General features: G+C 55.6%; 1 protein-coding gene across 2 annotated transcripts in view; it reads right to left on the bottom strand.

The window, feature by feature from the left end:
• NPLOC4 (NPL4 homolog, ubiquitin recognition factor) overlaps positions 1 to 17186 on the bottom strand; it is a 56328-nt gene that overhangs the window by 14304 nt on the left and 24838 nt on the right. For both annotated transcript variants that reach the window (XM_032322122.1, XM_032322123.1), the window contains 4 exons: positions 15108 to 15194; positions 12254 to 12325; positions 11536 to 11662; positions 6225 to 6385 (listed from right to left, as the gene is read on the bottom strand). In XM_032322122.1, coding sequence (XP_032178013.1) covers positions 6225 to 6385; positions 11536 to 11662; positions 12254 to 12325; positions 15108 to 15194 — 447 coding nt within the window. The remainder of the gene's footprint in view (positions 1 to 6224; positions 6386 to 11535; positions 11663 to 12253; positions 12326 to 15107; positions 15195 to 17186) is intronic.

Here is a 17186-nt window from a genome sequence, read left to right on the forward strand (position 1 = left end):
TCTGGAAGGCCTACCCGCGGGAGCCGAGGTGAGCAGGGAGAGAAAGACAGCTGTCATCCCTGCACGACGCGCTCACGCGTGCGAAACCCAGAAGAACACACGTGTATGTAACAGACAGCAAAGTTGCCAAACAACAGTTTGAAAATGTCATTTTAAAAAAACACTATTTACGTTACACAGAGATAATAAAGGACCTAGGAACAACCTGACAGGTGACTGACTGGCAGGACCCCGACGCAGACGACCCTAGGCCCTGAGAGACACTGGGGGACCCAGAACAGGTGCGGCACCCCCACATTCGCAGGGGAACTCAGTGCAGAAAAGAGGCAATGAAATCCTTGCAACACAACGACGGAGCACGTGAAGTCCGAGGGGCAGCTGACACCTGCACGCAGTGGAGGTAGGGGGGCAGCAAGTCGCCTGGTTTAGGAAAACAAACACGGGGGAACAGCTAGGGAGAGAAACAGGAAGTCGTAGCTCAACACCACAGTGGTCCCCTTTAGAGAAAGAGGAGGTGGGCCCCAGGAATGTTCCAGTCCTTAAACTCTAGGTTGGAGACTTGGTATTATGTGATGTTTTATTTCTTTTTTTTTTTTTTTTAAAGATTTTATTTATTTATTTGACAGAGAGAGATCACAAGTAGACAGAGAGGCAGGCAGAGAGAGAGGAGGAAGCAGGCTCCCTGCTGAGCAGAGAGCCCGATGTGGGGCTCGATCTCAGGACCCTGAAATCATGACCTGAGCCGAAGGCAGAGGCTTTAATCCACTGAGCCACCCAGGCGCCCTGTGATGTTTTATTTCTTAAATCCATTTTATAAATAATCTTTCCTATTTGGTATTTAATTTCAAGAACTTCAAAAAGAGAAACAGATGGCAGTCTGAGTAATCCACAGGGACATATTCGATCATCTCATGCACGGAAGGGCTTCTTGTGCGGGGGCGGGGCCAGGGGTCAGCACCAGCGCTAAAGGCGCAGACAGCCTGGGTGAGGAAGCTCCAATGCAGGACACACCGAGCTCTTCAATGAGGACAGCAGGTGCTGCTGTCACCCACAGACCCACCAGCTTTCCTAAAAAGGGTTAAATGAAGTTACTGTCCAAATGCTCAAAACAGCAGCCTCAGTCCTACAAATGAGTCAAAACGCTGATTCTTCATGATAAAACATCATAGCACAAATGCATCTTTGTACAGTACGAACTTTAAGGCAGGCCAGTAACAAACGCTCCGATTCTCCATATGGAATCCCAGCGCGGTGCGGTCTCGTGCGAACATTTGGTTACGGTTTAAAACTGAAGGACCTGCTCCACACACAGGGGCTAAGGGCGAGGTCTGTGCCATCGAGGCTGACGGTTTATTAACCAACATGGGACGGGGCGCCTGGGGTGCTCAGTCGTCAAGTGTTTGCCTTCGGCTCAGGTCATGATCCCAGGGTCCTGGGATCGAGTCCCACATCAGGCTCCCTGCTTGGCGGGAAGCCTGCTAACCCCTCTCCCACTCCCCCTGCTTGTGTTCCCTCTCGCTGTTTCTCTCTGTCAAATAAATAAAATCTTTTAAAAAAGAAATAAAAATAAATAACTAAACACACACCACAGGGGACGGGGGAGGAAGAGGAGAGGGAGCCCTACACAGGGGCTAGGGGCCTCTTGCTCGCTCCTGTTCCCTGGTACGGGGCAGGCCCTCCCCACGAGTTCTCTTAGGCCCAGACCGGAGAGGCGGCCCAGTGCGCAGTTGCTCAGCCGCGGCAGTCTGGAAGGGGCATTCTGGAAGGGGCCGGAGCAGCAGAGCCAATGTCCTGGGCACCGCAGACCTTTGCAGAGAGCAGTGGACGTGAGCACACCTCAGGCGTCCGCCGGGCCGCCCCAGGACTCCCGCGGACCCTGTAGCACCTTCAGCCACAGCCGTGGTGGTGAGGCACAGTCAGAAGGGACAGAGCCGAGCAGGGGCCAGGAGGCAGCACTTGGGCGCGGCTGGGCGACCCCCGCTCGCTGCCCCGTCCCGCCCCCCGGTGGCCCCTGCCCGTCAGCCATTAACACAGACGATGCAGTTCCGAGCCGCCACCCGGCCTCTACTTTCCTGACAGGCGAGGAAGTGAATCCTTTGTTACGAGGGGGTCATCCCCAGCTTCAAAAGTTCCTCTCCAGGGCGAGGCCCAAAGCCTCTCGGCTTCTGGGCATCCAGCCCGCCCCGGGAGTCCGGCACCCTCGGCACCAAATGATGTCCAGAAGACAGACTGAAGACACGGCCACAGACATGGCTAGACCCAAAGACTTCAGGAAAGTGGCAAACAGACCCGTCACAGCCGAGCCCACGGGGCGTGATCGCGTCAGGCACTCGCACAGACAGAAAGCGGATGCATGGGCGCCAGGAGGCCTGGGACGGGCGGCGAAGGTGCGCGGGGTCTCCGTTTGGGGGCCGAAAGTGTTCTAAAATCAGACGCGGGCCCGTGAACATGGGTGAATCGTACTGGACGTGAGTCACACCTCAGAAACGCCACTCAAACACCTGCCTCGAGGGGCACCTGGGTGGCAGAGTCGGCTGAGCATCCAGCTCAGGTCACAGTCTCAGGGCCCTGGGATCAAGCCCCGACCGGGGTTCCAACTTGGAGGCGGAGTCTGCTTGGGATTCTCTCTCCCTCTCCCTCTGCCTCCAGTCCCTCCCTCAAATAAATAAACCTTTAAAAGAATATTTAGCCTGATTGGGGGCGCCTGGGTGGCTCAGTGGGTTAAGCCGCTGCCTTCGGCTCGGGTCATGATCTCAGGGTCCTGGGATCGAGCCCCGCATCGGGCTCTCTGCTCAGCGGGGAGCCTGCTTCCTCCTTTCTCTCTGCCTGCCTCTCTGTCTACTTGTGATCTCTCTCTGTCAAATAAATAAGTAAAATCTTTAAAAAAAAAAAAAAAAGAATATTTAGCCTGATTATTGACTGAAGAAGTCCGTGAAAAAGGCACCACGTGACCATACCCTGTGAGGGTGAGGGCATGGGAACACGGACACTCGCTGACTGCTGGCACCTGGTGGGAAGAAACCCCCAGGTCCCACCGCCTCCCAGTTCCACGCCTTGGCGCCTGCCCGCCTCCAGGACCCAAAGGTGTTCGCACACGCACACCAGGATTCGGGGACCAGAGCTTGACAGCTGAGCGACTCGCAGAAGCAAAACCCTGCAGACCACCGGTGGCCCCAGCAAGGGGCGCAGCTTCCCATCGGTGGAAACAAACACGCTCGGACTCTTCACTGCCAGGGGCGCAGCGCGGGAACGTGAGGGGCGGCGGCACACCCTGCCGGCCCCACTGCAACACGCCGACACGGGGGTACATAAGGAGACGCACAAGCGGTAGGAGTAAGAAAAACCAAAGAATGATGAGCCTGTCAGAGGGGGCTCCCTAGGACTTCTATAGCACTGGTAACTGCCTCTTTTTCCTTTTGTAGGATTTTCTTTATTTGAGAGACAGCGCGGGCCCACGCATGTGCACTAGCCTGGGGAGGAGCTGAAGGAGACGGACAAACAGGACCCCCACTACAGGAAAGCCAGACTCACGGACTCAGGGCTCAACCCAGGACCCTGGGATCCTGACCTGAGCCACCCAGGCGCCCTACCAGCTGCACTTTAAAAGCTGTTAGAGGGGCGCCTGGGTGGCTCAGTCCCTGAAGCATCTGTTTCACCTCAGGTCATGATCTCAGAGTCCTGGGGTCGAGCCCCGCATCGGGCTCTCTGCTCAGCGGGGAGTCTGCTTCCCCCTCTCTCTCTCTGCCTGCCTCTCTGCCTACTTGTGATCTCTGTCAAATACATAAATAAAATCTTTAAAATAAATAAAGCAAACAAAAGCCATGGAGAACTGTGGGTGTGAGGGTGGCAAGGCTGCAGCGCCGAATCCCCAGGGGCTGCCTTTGGGCGCCCGCCTCAGAGCGGAGCCACCGTGGGAGGGCGTGGGTGGAACCTTGCTCGCGGGCGTGCGCGGGGCCACCCCACACAGCGCGGGGCATGCAGCGGCCCTGTGGTCTCCCGGAGCAGGCGCCTCTGGTCGCGCAGCCTTGCTGGGGCTTCTCAGCACGAGCATTCTCAGGCGGCAGGCTCGTGCGGCCCCGTGGAACGTAGCCACGTCGGTGCCGCTTTCACAGCAGCGCGTGCTGACTTCGGGTTCGTGTCTGTGGGCCACGTGCTGGTGACTCCTGCATCCTTTCTACCTTGTCACTACCCTCGCTGGGTGGCCTGTGAGCAGTGATCTCTGACGTTCCGTAGACTGGCCGACAAGGGAGCAGCAGGGCTGGAGAGGACTGATTCTGGAAGCAGCTCTCCAGTGGGTGCACTGCCCTCAGCGCCCCATGCTACAGAGGACTCGGTGGTGAAAGGAACGGGCTATGCAGCAAACGTTACCACCGTCACAGCGTAAGAGCCTGCCGTGGCCACGCCAGCCTTCCGCGGGAGCCGCGCCGCTCAGTCAGCAGTCGCCCACAGCGAGGCCAAAAAACGGACATCCTGAAAGCTCAGATGACGCGTAGCGTTTCTCGGCACTGAAGTATTTTTAAGTTAAGGCACGTGGTTCCTCAGACTTCCTCCCACTGCACGCTTGGCTTCTGCCTGCATCGGGAAACGAAACAAATGCACCTGACCCGCGGCATTGCCGTATCCGCGTCCTGGTGGCCTGGACGTGAGCCTGCGGCATCTCCAAAGCTTGCCTACACCTCGGGCACAAAGCAGTGTGGGCAGAAGGGCCTGGAAACCACAGGGCTGGGCAGCGAAAACCCACACGGAGTGCCGAGTGACACTGAGGCTCTGCCCCACTGCAGAGAGCATGACGGGCTGCGAGTACCAGGTCCCTCCCTGGTGGGGGCCACTGCTGCAGACACAGACCCCTCTGCACAGGGCTGGGGTTTCAAACACACAGCCACTCTCCCTGTCGGAGGATGCACAATTCCTGCGGTACACGGGGCGGAACGTCCATGTGTTTAAACTGCACGAGACTTCTTAAGGACAAACAATGAATCTCCCAGGCTTTCAGGGACAAGGAGACAAAAGTGCAAAATCTGGAGGCTACACTCTAGGGAAAGGCAAGAGCAGCAGAGGGGGTCCCACAGACGCGAGTCGGACCTGACCCAGCTAAGTACCCCGCCGATGCAGCGGGCAGCCCACCCACCACAGCCCCACCAGAGCTGGCCGCAAGGTCCTCCCGGGCCTGTGGCTTTTTAATATGCCATGACCAGCACATACCAAAAACTTCCCAAACCCCTGAAGAAAAGACAAACAATACAAAGGAAAAACAGGTAATAGCTGCAAACCCACAGATGATCCAAGTGCTGGACACAAGGGTCTCGAAACACCAGGAGCACAGACTGTCATCAGAAGGGAACAAATCGACCCATCAAAACTGACCCAGAAATGACAGACCGACCTACAGATGGGGACACTGGGACATTCATCTTAACCGTCCCGCACATGTGCTCGCGGTCAAGTGCAGACACGTGAGCACCGGGTGAAAGCCGCGGCAGTGACAGCCTCAGCGCCCAGGCCACAAGGGCCCAGGGCCAGCAGCGGTCAAAGCCCAGACCGCACACAAGTCAGGACCACACAAGTCGGGACGTACAGGCTGCAAAACTCCGCGATGCAGACTACTCAAAATGAAGCACAGAAAGAAAAAAAAAAAATGACAAGAAGCCAGGGCGGCTCAGTCAGTGAAGCGTCTGCCTTCGGCTCAAGTCCTGGGATCGAGCCCTGCGTTGGGTCCCCTGCTCAGCGGGGAGCCTGCTTCTGCTCTCTCTTGCTGTCTCTCTCTCTTCTCTCAAATACATACACAGAATCTTAAAAACACCACCACCACACACAGACTGAAGGCAAGTGGACGGACCACCAGCGAGTGGCAGGACAGCTTCAAGCAGCCGAACACACGGAGTCCCCGGAGGAGGACGACGACGACAAACCCACCGAAACCAAACACCAAACAGATACTGAACCCGACACCCTCAGAATTCGAAACACGGTCCTGGAACACCTCCCGGCCTCCTCCCTAGGACCGAGGGTTAAGACGGGAACTCATGAGACACCGTTTCCGGTGTCTGTGCCGCAACGGCCGAGCCGGCGTCCCAGCCCCAGCCCCGCGTCCGGCTGCGGGAGAGAAGCCGCACACACGCTCTGGAAGGACCTCGCCCATGAGGCGCGCTCGGAGCCGCAGAGCCGCACCCCGGTCAGCGCTGGCACCATTCTCCGGCCACGGCTCTCGCCCCACGGCGTCTCACCTTATAGAACACGTCGGGCACGTACTGCTCGCTGCTGGACTCCTTGGCGTAGCCGAGCTCGGGGGCGTCCTTGCAGGGCAGCAGGCACTCGTCGCGGACCAGCGCCATGCACTGATTGGACACCTGGTACCCTTCGAAGTGGACCTGGTTGTCGGGACCACCTGCGCGAGAGAGACCTTCATGGAGGGAGGCCGCCAGAGGAGGTTCGAGTCAGGTCTGTCTGTTACTCGTCCCCTCGGACCCACAGAACAGATGAGCTCGCAGGAGTCTGCCCTGGGTAAGAGCTCGAAGGCATCCGACGGCCACCTGACGAGTGGCCTCAGCACCCAGCCGGGGAGGCGGGGCGGGGGACGCGCCTGCGGTCCCGCCAGTGCCCGACACCAGCCCTGCCAGTGCGCCGAGCGGCGGAGCACCAGGGGCGGAGTGGCAGGCGGAGCCCCACGTCCCAACAACCTTCTGTTCTGGAGCGGACGGAGCGGGGCGATGGCGATGGACGGGGCAAATGCGAAGAGGCGGCCAGCCTCTGCACCGTGGCCCTACCCCGCAGCCGCCGCGCAGCCGCCCCACGGCCGCCCCACGGCCGGCCCCCCGTCTTCCAGCCCCGACCCGGGCGCTGCACACTCTGTCCAGAGCGCCTTCCACCCCAAGCTCTGTCGTCGCGCCACAAAAGCTCCAACGGGACTTCGGATGAGGGACACGGACAGGGCAAAAGCTGCCGAGAGGGAACCACCCAGTAAGTTCATCGGAGCAGGCACCTGGCTGAGACGGGGCCCTGGGAGGAGGGCGGCCCCCTGGGGACAGCGGCCCCGAGCCTCTGGAAGAGGGAAGACCCCACGGTGCGGACGGCGGCCTTCCTCCGCCACCTGCGCCGACAATGCTAACGTCTGCCATCATCTCCGCCGTGACAGAAGTAAGGAAACCTCACATTTCGACTTGAGTTTCTTTAACAAAAACAAAACACTGATCAGGGAACAGACATTTCTTCTGGCTTTCCAACACGGACCAGAAACCAGACCTGGGGGCCAAACAGAGAATGTGAAAGGCGGGGCAGAAGAGCCTGAGAGGGGACAAGCCAGGGGCCTGCCCTCTGCTCAGCTTCGCGCACTGGGGACCGACCGTGGCCGGCTTCCAGAAGCGCAAGCGGGCTCCAGAGACTCACTGGACAAGCAAGCTCAGGGTCTCTGGCCCTCACGCACATGCTCAGGGGAGCTGGCCACGACCACTGTCTAACGTTGAGGCCGCAGATGCAGGGGGCCTCTCTCTGCTGTGCTTGGGGTTAGGGACGTGTCACACACCACAGAGGAGCACACTGGGTGCGAAGGAGCAGGGGAAGCGGGGAAGGAATCCTGTGGGGCCGCCCACCCCTCCCAGTGTACATCTGCCTCTTGTTTGACTTCAGGTGTTGTAAATTTGCACCGGCTTTTATTTTATTTCTTAAAGAGATTTTACTTATTCGGTTGACAGAGACACCGTGAGAGAGGGAACACAGCAGAGGAAGTGGGAGAGGGAGAAGCAGGCCTCCTGCCAAGCAGGGAGCCCGATGCAGGGCTCCATCCCAGGACCCTGGAATCATGACCTGAGCCGAAGGCAGACGCTTAACAACTGAGCCCCCCAAGCAATCCTGCCCTGGCTTTTAGATTTAGCATTAAAGTGTGATGGGTCGTAAGAGAAAAACACTCGGCCTTTGAAAAACAGAGAAAAACAGAAAACAGTAGTTGTAAAATTGAAGGCTGGTTTGAAAAAAAAACAACAACAAACCAGCAGGAGTCCCTGAGTGGCTCAGTCAGGGAAGTGTCTGACTCTTGGTTTCAGCTCAGGTCATGATCGCAGGGTCGTGGAATCCGCTGGAATTTCGCTCTGTTCCCCTCTGCCCGTCCCCACACGTGGTCCCTCGCTCTCTCTCTCTCAAATAATGTTTTTTTTTTAGAGCAAAATTAATCCAAATGGATAGTCTCCAGGGGTAGATTCAGTGAGAGGAACCGTAAGCCGCCCTTTCCCGGCAGAGAAGCAGGACAGCAAGCCGTCCTGAGTTTCTTTATCCTTTCCAGAAACCCCACACTAGCCGGGCTGTCGAGGCAGTGGGACAAGCTAACAACAGGACTGTTCCCTTCTCAAATCGTCAATCTGCCGAGGAAAGCCGCACGTGGGAGGATAGGGCCTGTGGCAGAAGCACGCCGGGCCTGGGACGCCGCCTCGGGAGAGGATGCTCTGGGCCCAGAGACGCGGCGGGCCACCCGCCGAGACACAGAGAGGCCAGCTCCAGGGCAGGGAATTTAAACGTAGGCTCCATGATGCACTCCCCTTCCCCGGACCCTTTGAGCTCCTCCTCCACAGGTCTCAGGCTAGAGCTGCCCTTGGCAGGGAGAGGTGGAGGGGGGGGTGCCTGCGGCTCCTGCAGCAGCTCAGGGAGCTGTGAGCACGGCGCCTGCAGAAGTGCCGTAAACCCCGGATGCAGCAGTCAGTCTCCTGGGAGCGGGCCACACACACGCAGGCCTGCTCCTTCCCAGCCCATCAGGGACTCAGGGACGGGGCACGGCAAGCACAGTTCAAATAGCTCCGTGGGGCAGGGGCACGTTCCTGGTCAAGAACCACTGACACAGGGGGCAGCATACTTTGTCTGGAGGTTCAAGATGTGTGACGCTGTGGATGGCCGCCCCTGGGAGCCCAGGAGAACTGCGAGCCTGAGCTCATCACAGGCCTCCATGAGGGGGGACGTCAGCAGAGAAATGCAGGGACCCCAATGGCACATCTTACGGTAAATTAATTACTGTCTGTGGTTCTGAAGCCTTTCAGTGAAGTGGCGATTCTGAAGGAAAAACTTCGCAGATGATCTACACTCTCCAACCTCCCAACAAGAGGTATGAATCAGTGGCTGACGGTATGGGCAGCCCCAAGCAGAAACTATTTATAATCCTAAAAACATGCCAGTTCCTTTGGCCAACTGAGTAACTCCCCACAGACAAAGTACTTAAAAGGTCTAGGTTACCATGCGAGCCCAACCCAAGACAGCAGTTCTGGAATCCGTGGAAGGAATTTTTGATTGCCCTCAATGACGGGGCCCTGGGCCAGGGCTGTGGGAGGGGAGCTGCCAGCCAGAGTGCAAGAGGTCGGACGACACTGTGTTTGGGGGAGTCCCATACAACGAAGGACCATTCCACGTCCCACACAACCTTGAATGTGCCTGCGTGCTCTTATGGGCAAAACCTCCCATTTGTGAACTCGGATTAGAATCAACTGTATTTTAGGGACACCTGGGGTGGCTCAGCGAAGCGTCTGGCTTCGGCTCGGGTCACAATCCCAGAGTCCTGGGACTGAGCTCCACATCAGGCTCCATGCTCAGTGTACAGCCTGTTTCTCCTTCTCCCTCTGCCTGCCACTCCCCCTACTTGGGCTCTCTCTCTCTTAAATTAATAAATAAAAATCTTTAAAACAAAAATAAGGGGTGCCTGGGTGGCTCAGTGGGTTAAAGCCTCTGCCTTCAGCTCAGGTCGTGATCTCAGGGTCCTGGGATCGAGCCCTGCATTGCGCTCTCTGCTCAGCAGGGAGCCTGCTTCCTCCTCTCTCTGCCTGCCTCTCTGCCTGCTTGTGATCTCTGTCTGTCAAATAAATAAATAAAATCTTTAAAAAAACAAAACAAAACAAAAACAAAAAAGGATTGTGATCCCAGTGTCCTGGGATCGAGTCCTGTGTCAGCGGGGAGGCTGCTTCTCCTCTCCTTCATGAGTGCTCTCTAATAAGTCAAATCTTTACAACAAAGAAGAAGAATCAGCCATTTTTCCTACTTGAGCACAAACACCAGTGCACAGTGTGAATCTGCGGTGAAGTCTCTAGGAGATACCAAGCTGGTGGACGGAAGGAGGCATGTTGAGCTCAGAGATTCCCGGAGGCTCGATGAGCGTCTCAGGAAAGCCTGGCACTGGCCCCAGGGAGGCCGGCACGCAGCTGGCCGCTCTGGGCGGCCTGTCTGTCCCAATGGGCTTCAGTCCCCAGGCCCTGGTGAGCGGAAGCAGGCTGCTCTGTGCTGCGGCTGGGTGGCCCCCCTGTTCCGCTGCTACATTCACACGAGTAGGGAGGCGTGTCATCTGTGAGTTTCCCTCTCCAGACAGTAAAGGGCACATCCCGAACGAGGGGGTTTCCGAAGGGGGTGTCTGACAGGTTTGAGAACCGCCAGTCTAAACAACTGTACCCAGAACATGTGCCTCCTGGGCTGCGGGGAGTAAAAAGGGAACGCGGTTCTCCCTCGGTCAGGTACAGAGCAGGTGCAGCGAATTCCGAACGCCGCGACAAGCGCTCCTCCCTGTCCCCTCCCCGACGTCCAGGCCAAGCTGCTCTCCCCAGCTGTCCTCACAGAATGACCCCACGCCGAGGAACTACCTTCCCGGAACCCTGGTCAACACTCCCATCCACCTGCCTGGAAAACCGACCGACGCGCTGGCTTCACACGGGCCCAGGAGAGATGCTGCCGCCGCCTCTCCCGCCTCAGAAGTGCGCGCGTTTCCGATCGAAACGGACCGACCGTCCGAATGGGTCTTGTGAATTCAGGCGGTGTTTCTCTTCCTGGTTCTCACGACAGTCCCCTCGACGGCATTGAGAGGGGATCCAGTCACTTACTAACGTGTCTGGGCTCCCTGCGGACTAGTGTTAAACTGGGGGAGCTTCCTACGACCTGGGGAGGGACGGCGACCGGCTCAGCGGGAGCAGAAACCAGGTCCTCACAGGACCCAAGTTAGGGTTTACTTTAAAAAAAAATAGCAAATAGACAATGATTTCACAATTTGGTTCTCCGAGTTGAAAATTCCTCTTCTTGTTAAATTGTAAAGTCCTACAACCCGTGTTTTTCTAAGATAACAGGCCAAGCGTATTATGAATGATTTGACGGCACCTTCTTACAGGCCACGATTTTTTACGATGTATTTGTAACGTACATGACATGGAATCCAAAGCAGTGTCCTCTTTCCCCCCCCACACTCCGAAATGGTCTTAGAAGGACTCCCACTCATAATGTCAAAAATAAGGAACAAACAGTAAATCCTTTCCTCCTACAGAGCCGGAGAGTCGTCTTCAGTTACTGGAAAGGGCAAAGGCAGCCCCGAGCTAAGATCCAGAATCAAGCTGACTTCGACTTAGAACGGGAGTGGATGAGGGAGGGGCTATACTGAGCCCGATTCTAGTGGTTTTGCGGGTGATGCAGCGAGTTCAGGATTTTTACCATAAAACAGAAAGAGGAATCCGTGTCCCAGGGCACGTTAAGAAAATCTCTAGTAGCTAAATTCAGAATGAAACTCTACCAAAAGAGGACCAGAGCGCATACCTGTAGCCACCGCAGTGACGAACTTGGAGCCGAAATGTCCGTCTGGAGAGAGTCGACATATGTTAGGGTGCTTATTCTGGAAGTCTCCTGCAGTGATACATTCTTCCGAACTCAGGAAATAGGTGTCCTAGGAAAAGAGAGCCGGCCTGTCAAGTTTTACAGCATCACATGGAGATATACTCCTATTTCTTCTTTAGAAAACACCAAAGACTGAACTGTGGCCTGTCAACACTGCACGAAACAGACACCTCCAGTCCCTAGCTGTCACGGGCCCCTCCTCTCCCACCACAAATAACAAGACCAGAACCATCCGGCATCCACCCCCATGGGTTGACCTCCATAAAACACCAGCGGGTGAAGGCCAGGGGGTGAGGGGTGCTGCTCTACGAGTCACAATCAACAGAACCACCCTTAATTTATCAAGAACCCAGTGCAGAAAATAATCCCATCTAAAAGCCAGGATGAGGGACACCTGAGTGGCTCAGTCGTTAAGCGTCTGCCTTCGGCTCAGGTCATGATCCCAGGGTCCTGGGATTGAGCCCCACACTGGGCTCCCTCTGCTGCTCCCCTTCTTGTGCGTGCATGCACGCTCTCTCTCCCTCCATGTCAAATAAATAAATAAAATCCTTAAAAAAAAAAAAAAAAAAAAGCCAGAACGAGCTTTAGAGCCAAGCTGCAGGCTGAGCTAAGCGGGCACGGGCACTCCGTCCGGTCCTACCTTATTGCGGCTGTATCTGACGGTGCCTTTCCGGGTGTCTTCTGAGACGAGGTCTGTGAATATCCAGCCCACCTGCAGGAAAAGGAAAGTATCCTCTGAGCCTCTCTCTGAAGCAGGTGACGAACACTTTCTGGCCTCTGCTCAGAGACCTTAAGAGCATTTCTGTACGAGACTCCTGTGACCCAATTCTTTCTAGGCGAGTCAGATCCTCTGCTAAGCCACCAGGGCTTTCAAAGTCCACCGGGCTAAAAACGGCCACCGGCCTCTTGCGCTGCTGGACCGCAGGCGACGGTGCACGAGCGGAGCTCCTCACATTGTTAGAAGCCCCATGGCAGCAACTCTGTACCCAGCAGTGGGGTTCGGGGGAACCCCAGGGCGAACAAGATTAACAGAATCCCTACACCCCAAAGAGGAAGACAGACAGCCGAGAGAGACGATCTATTTCAGACACTGAGGCTTTACCCACGAGGTAAGAAAACGGACTCCCTAGAAGACGCGGAAAATAAGGACGACGGCCACGGAGTCCTCACCCGGTGGCTCCTCTGCGCTCCGCTACAGGACTGAGGAGAGCAGGCGCGGGCACAAGGAGCTGAAAGCCCATCACTACGGCACCCTTAATGCCAGTCCCGGGCAGCGGTCTCTCTGGTGCTCTGCGGCCCTAGCCCTCCTGAACCAGGACCGGGCTGCGAGGTCTATGCGGGGGGCTGGACCCCAGGGACAAGTCCTTTGGAGAAGCGACATGCTGCCCATAACCTGTCCGGCAGAACCTTGATACAAAAGTCTTCAAATCCATCTCCGGCACACAAGACCACCCCAACCACGCCAAAAATACCCAAGCAAACAAAAAGCCCATGGAGGATGCAGCGAAGAAACGGAGACCTGCGGCGTGAACGGGCGGAGGCGGCGAGCAGAGCAGAGCCAGGCCTCAGCCACGTGGAGATCTAGCACAGCTACAGCGATCGTAAACCGTACGTTTAAAACGAAACTCCAAAAGTTACACTGACTTCCCTTTTGAACAAGAGAAACGTCAAAAACTTAAACCAAAATATGACCCTAAATCAAGACACTGACTCCTGGGGCACCTGGTGGCTCAGTTGGTTAAGTCTGTGACTCCTGACCTCAGCTCAGGTCATGACCTCATGGAGTGTGACTCCAACCCCCACGATGGGCTCCACCTCGGGCTCCACACTGGGTGTGGCACCTACTTTAAAAAAAAAAAGATGCTGATTCCTTACTAGAAACAATAGGACTGTGTTTCTTAAATCTTTTGTTAAAATGACTTTTCTCTACAAGCAAACACATTCCCTATTTTCCGTGTTTATCTGTAGGTTCATTTCTCACTAAGTTGATTAACAAGTAAAGGATAAAACTCATGGGGCACCTGGGTGGCTCAGTCAGTTAAGCGTCTGCTTTCACTTCTCTCTCTCCCTCTGCCTGCTGCTCCCCTGGCTTTTGCTCTCTCTGTCCAATAAATAAATAAAATCTTCTTTTAAAAATAGGATAAAATTTGCATAGGGGGTGCCTGGGTGGCTCGGTGGGTTAAGCCTCTGCCCTCGGCTCAGGTCATGATCTCAGGGTCCTGGGATCGAGCCCTGCATCGGGTGCTCTGCTCAGCAGGGAGCCTGCTTCCTGCTCTCTCTCTGCCTGCCTCTCTGCCTGCTTGTGATCTCTGTCTGTCAAATAAATAAACAAAATCTTAAAAAAAAAAAAACAAAAAAACTTGTATAACTATGAACATCGAAATTCTAAGAGGTATTCAAATTCACATTCCAGGGGCGCCTGGGTGGCTCAGTGGGTTAAGCCTCTGCCTTCGGCTCAGATCATGATCTCGGGGTCCTGGGATCGAGCCCCACATGGGGCTCTGCTCAGTGGGGAGCCTGCTTCCGCCCACCCATGCCTGCCTCTCTACTTGTGATTTATTTGTCAAATACATAAAATCTTTAAAAACAAAAAAACCAAATTCACGGGGCGCCTGGATTGCTCAGTGGTTTGAGCCTCTGCCTTCGGCTCGGGTCATGATCTCGGGGTCCTGGGATCGAGCCCCGCATCGGGCTCTCTGCTCATCAGTGAGCCTGCTTCCTCCTCTCTCTGCCTGCCTCTCCGCCTACTTGTGATCTCTCTCTGTCTATCAAATAAATACATAAATTTAAAAAAAAATCTTTAAAAACAAAAAAACCAAATTCACATTCCATATTTACCTGCAGAAACCCTTCTGTGAAGTTCCTGGGAGCTCCACCAAGGACATGACACAAACCAGATCAACAGACTCAAAACAAAAGGTCTTCCCTGTCTCCTAACTGCCCAGTAAAACTAGGGAACCTCCCAGGCTCAGACACCTAAATTAGCAACAGGAAATCCAGAGATGACGGACGATGGAGCGCCAGGGGTTCCAAGCACCTGAAGCTAAAAAATGACGGGGCGACCAGGACCCGAGGACCCATGAAGGGAGGCTGCCACTAAGAGGCTGGGCCTGGTCCTGTGGGCAGGACACACGACCCAGCAGCAAGGCTCCTTCCTGGGCAGGACACAGGGGTCTGGCTCCCGCTGCCTCTTTCTTTCACCCGCTGAAGCCATCCTCAGGAAGTGTGCCCAGCAGATTTCAACACTACAGCCCCAGCACAGGGATCATTTGTTTTCATTTTACTTTGAATCAGAGAAATATTCTAGTTCAAATCCGAGGAACCTAAGAGCTATGGCATCCGGAAAACACAAGCAGGCTTTACAAGATGCTGGGCCTGCACCTCAAGCAGCTGGGAGTTCAGTACCAGGCGAGGCCTGGCCATGCCACCCACCTGGATGTCCCCAAGAGAGAGCCCTGGTCCCCCCTTCAAAGGCCAGTAGAATGCCTCAGTACCTTCCTCAGGCCAAGCTTGGCAGCAATTTCATCCACCACCTCAGCTTTCGGGTCTTCCAGAAGCTCCAGGCTGTTCTGTGTGCCAATCTGTTAGGGCAGTAAAGGAAGAACTCAGAGGAGCCCAGAGCCACCCCACTCCAATTCGGCACGGCCCCACCCCTTGCTAAAAAGGAGAGGGTCGGCAGCAGAGAAAGCTGACACCCGGATCAAACACAGCCGAGCCCTGCAGGCTATGCCCCTCCTCAGGCTGCCTCGTGCTTTCCAATCAAGACTCGGAGGACCCGACGATGGTGACGCCCAGGCTGGCTCACATCATAGAGTTTCTCAAGTGTATGGTCGCTCTCAGGACTGAGGAAGGCTGTTCACACAATTTTTTGGGTAGGTTCCTTCACTGGGGAAAGTCCGTTTCAAAACACCTTCAGGTAAACAGTTTCCTTCCAAAGAGGTTCGGGTACGTGAGGCAAGAGTTCAGGGGCGAGGTGAGCCCAGTCTCCGGGAAACAGGCTATCGGAGCACGCGTGCGGCTCCTGTGGGGGGAGCGCCCGGCTTCCAGACCGCGGCACGCAGGAGAGCCACGGGCCAGCAGACCCTGGCTTTCCTAAGAAGGTGGCTGCTCAGGGGCTGAGTGGCCACGGGCAGTGAGCAGGGCACACAGCCAAAGCAAGAAGGGGAGTGCTGTGACTACCTGTGTATTTGCTTATACTTTGAAAGCTCAAACTTTTGACGTCTACCCAAAGGTGCCGGAAGAGAGGGAGAGAAAGGGGCCACCTTATTCGTAGATCCGACTTTGGAAGCATGCCAATTCTTTTTTCTTTTCCAATTTTAACTACAAATTTCAAACAAAGCAAAACTTAAAGAATTTCACAGTGATGACCCACATACCTGCTATCTGGTTCCGGCCCAAACACTCACTACTCAACTCTCTCCACCTCTCTCATCGCCTCACGCCCTCTCGGTTCTCTGTTGCCCGTCACAGTGAACCGCACACTCGAGCACCCCTCCCGGGTATGTCACCGCCACATCACCGACCAGAAATCGGTGCTTATGGGGATGCCCGGGGGGAACTCAGTCATTAAGCGCCTGCCTTCGGCTCAGGTCATGATCCCAGGGTGCTGGCATTGAGCCCCGCATGCGGCTCCCTGCTCAGCGGGGGCCTGCTTCTCCCTCTCCCTCTGCTGCTCCCCTGCTTGTGTTCCCTCCCTTGCTCTCTGTCAAATAAATAAAATCTTAAAAAAAGAAAAAGAATCCAATGCTCATGGTTTCCACTCTTGTAATGAAAATATACAGGTATACGTGTGAGATACACACACATATACGAATCATACTGTATAAATATTTCATAGAATCATACAACAAAAATCCATATAGAAAATCAAGCCTGGGACACGTGAGGGCTCAGTCGGCTAGAGAGTCTGCCTTTGGCTCAGGTCATGATCCCAGGCTCCTGGGATCAAGCCCGTGTGGGGACTCCTTGCTCAGTGGAGAGGCTCTTCTCCCCTGCCGGCAACTCCCCCTGCTTGTGCACGCGCTCTCTCTCCCTCTGTATCAAATATATAAATAAAATCTTTTAAAAAAATCCTTAAATGCCGAAAATAAAACAAAGTGTTCCCTAGGTAGCAGCAGTCCTAAGAAGAGCCCCTTCGGAGCGACTCTCAGAGCGGGGCCGCTGGTCACTCGTCAGACACAGCCCAAGGGTCCTCCTTCTACCAAAGACCCCCCAAAACGCTAAAAGCTGTTCCCAGTCCTACACTGGCAGCCGTTCTAAGACGGCTGTGTGTGTGGCGCGGGGTAAAGGACACGAGCGACCCGTGACCCTCCGGCCGCGTTATGTCTGGGCCAGCTGACCACAGATGGGGGTGAAGGAGACGATTACACGGGAGGGCGCCGTCCCTGTGGCGCTCTGGGCAACCGCCAGCGGTGGGACCCAGCCGACAGATTAAGATACTCCCTCGGGGTTCAATTCACTGACACGGACGGAGGCCTTACTGGCAGGTAAGACAACGACCTTCTGCTCTGGAGATGCACACGGAAACACGCAGGGGCCGGGAGCTTTCCCTCCAAGAATGTGCGTGTGTGCGC

This window comes from Mustela erminea, chromosome 18 (assembly GCF_009829155.1).
Source record: "Mustela erminea isolate mMusErm1 chromosome 18, mMusErm1.Pri, whole genome shotgun sequence".
Classification (NCBI taxonomy): Eukaryota; Metazoa; Chordata; class Mammalia; order Carnivora; family Mustelidae; genus Mustela; species Mustela erminea.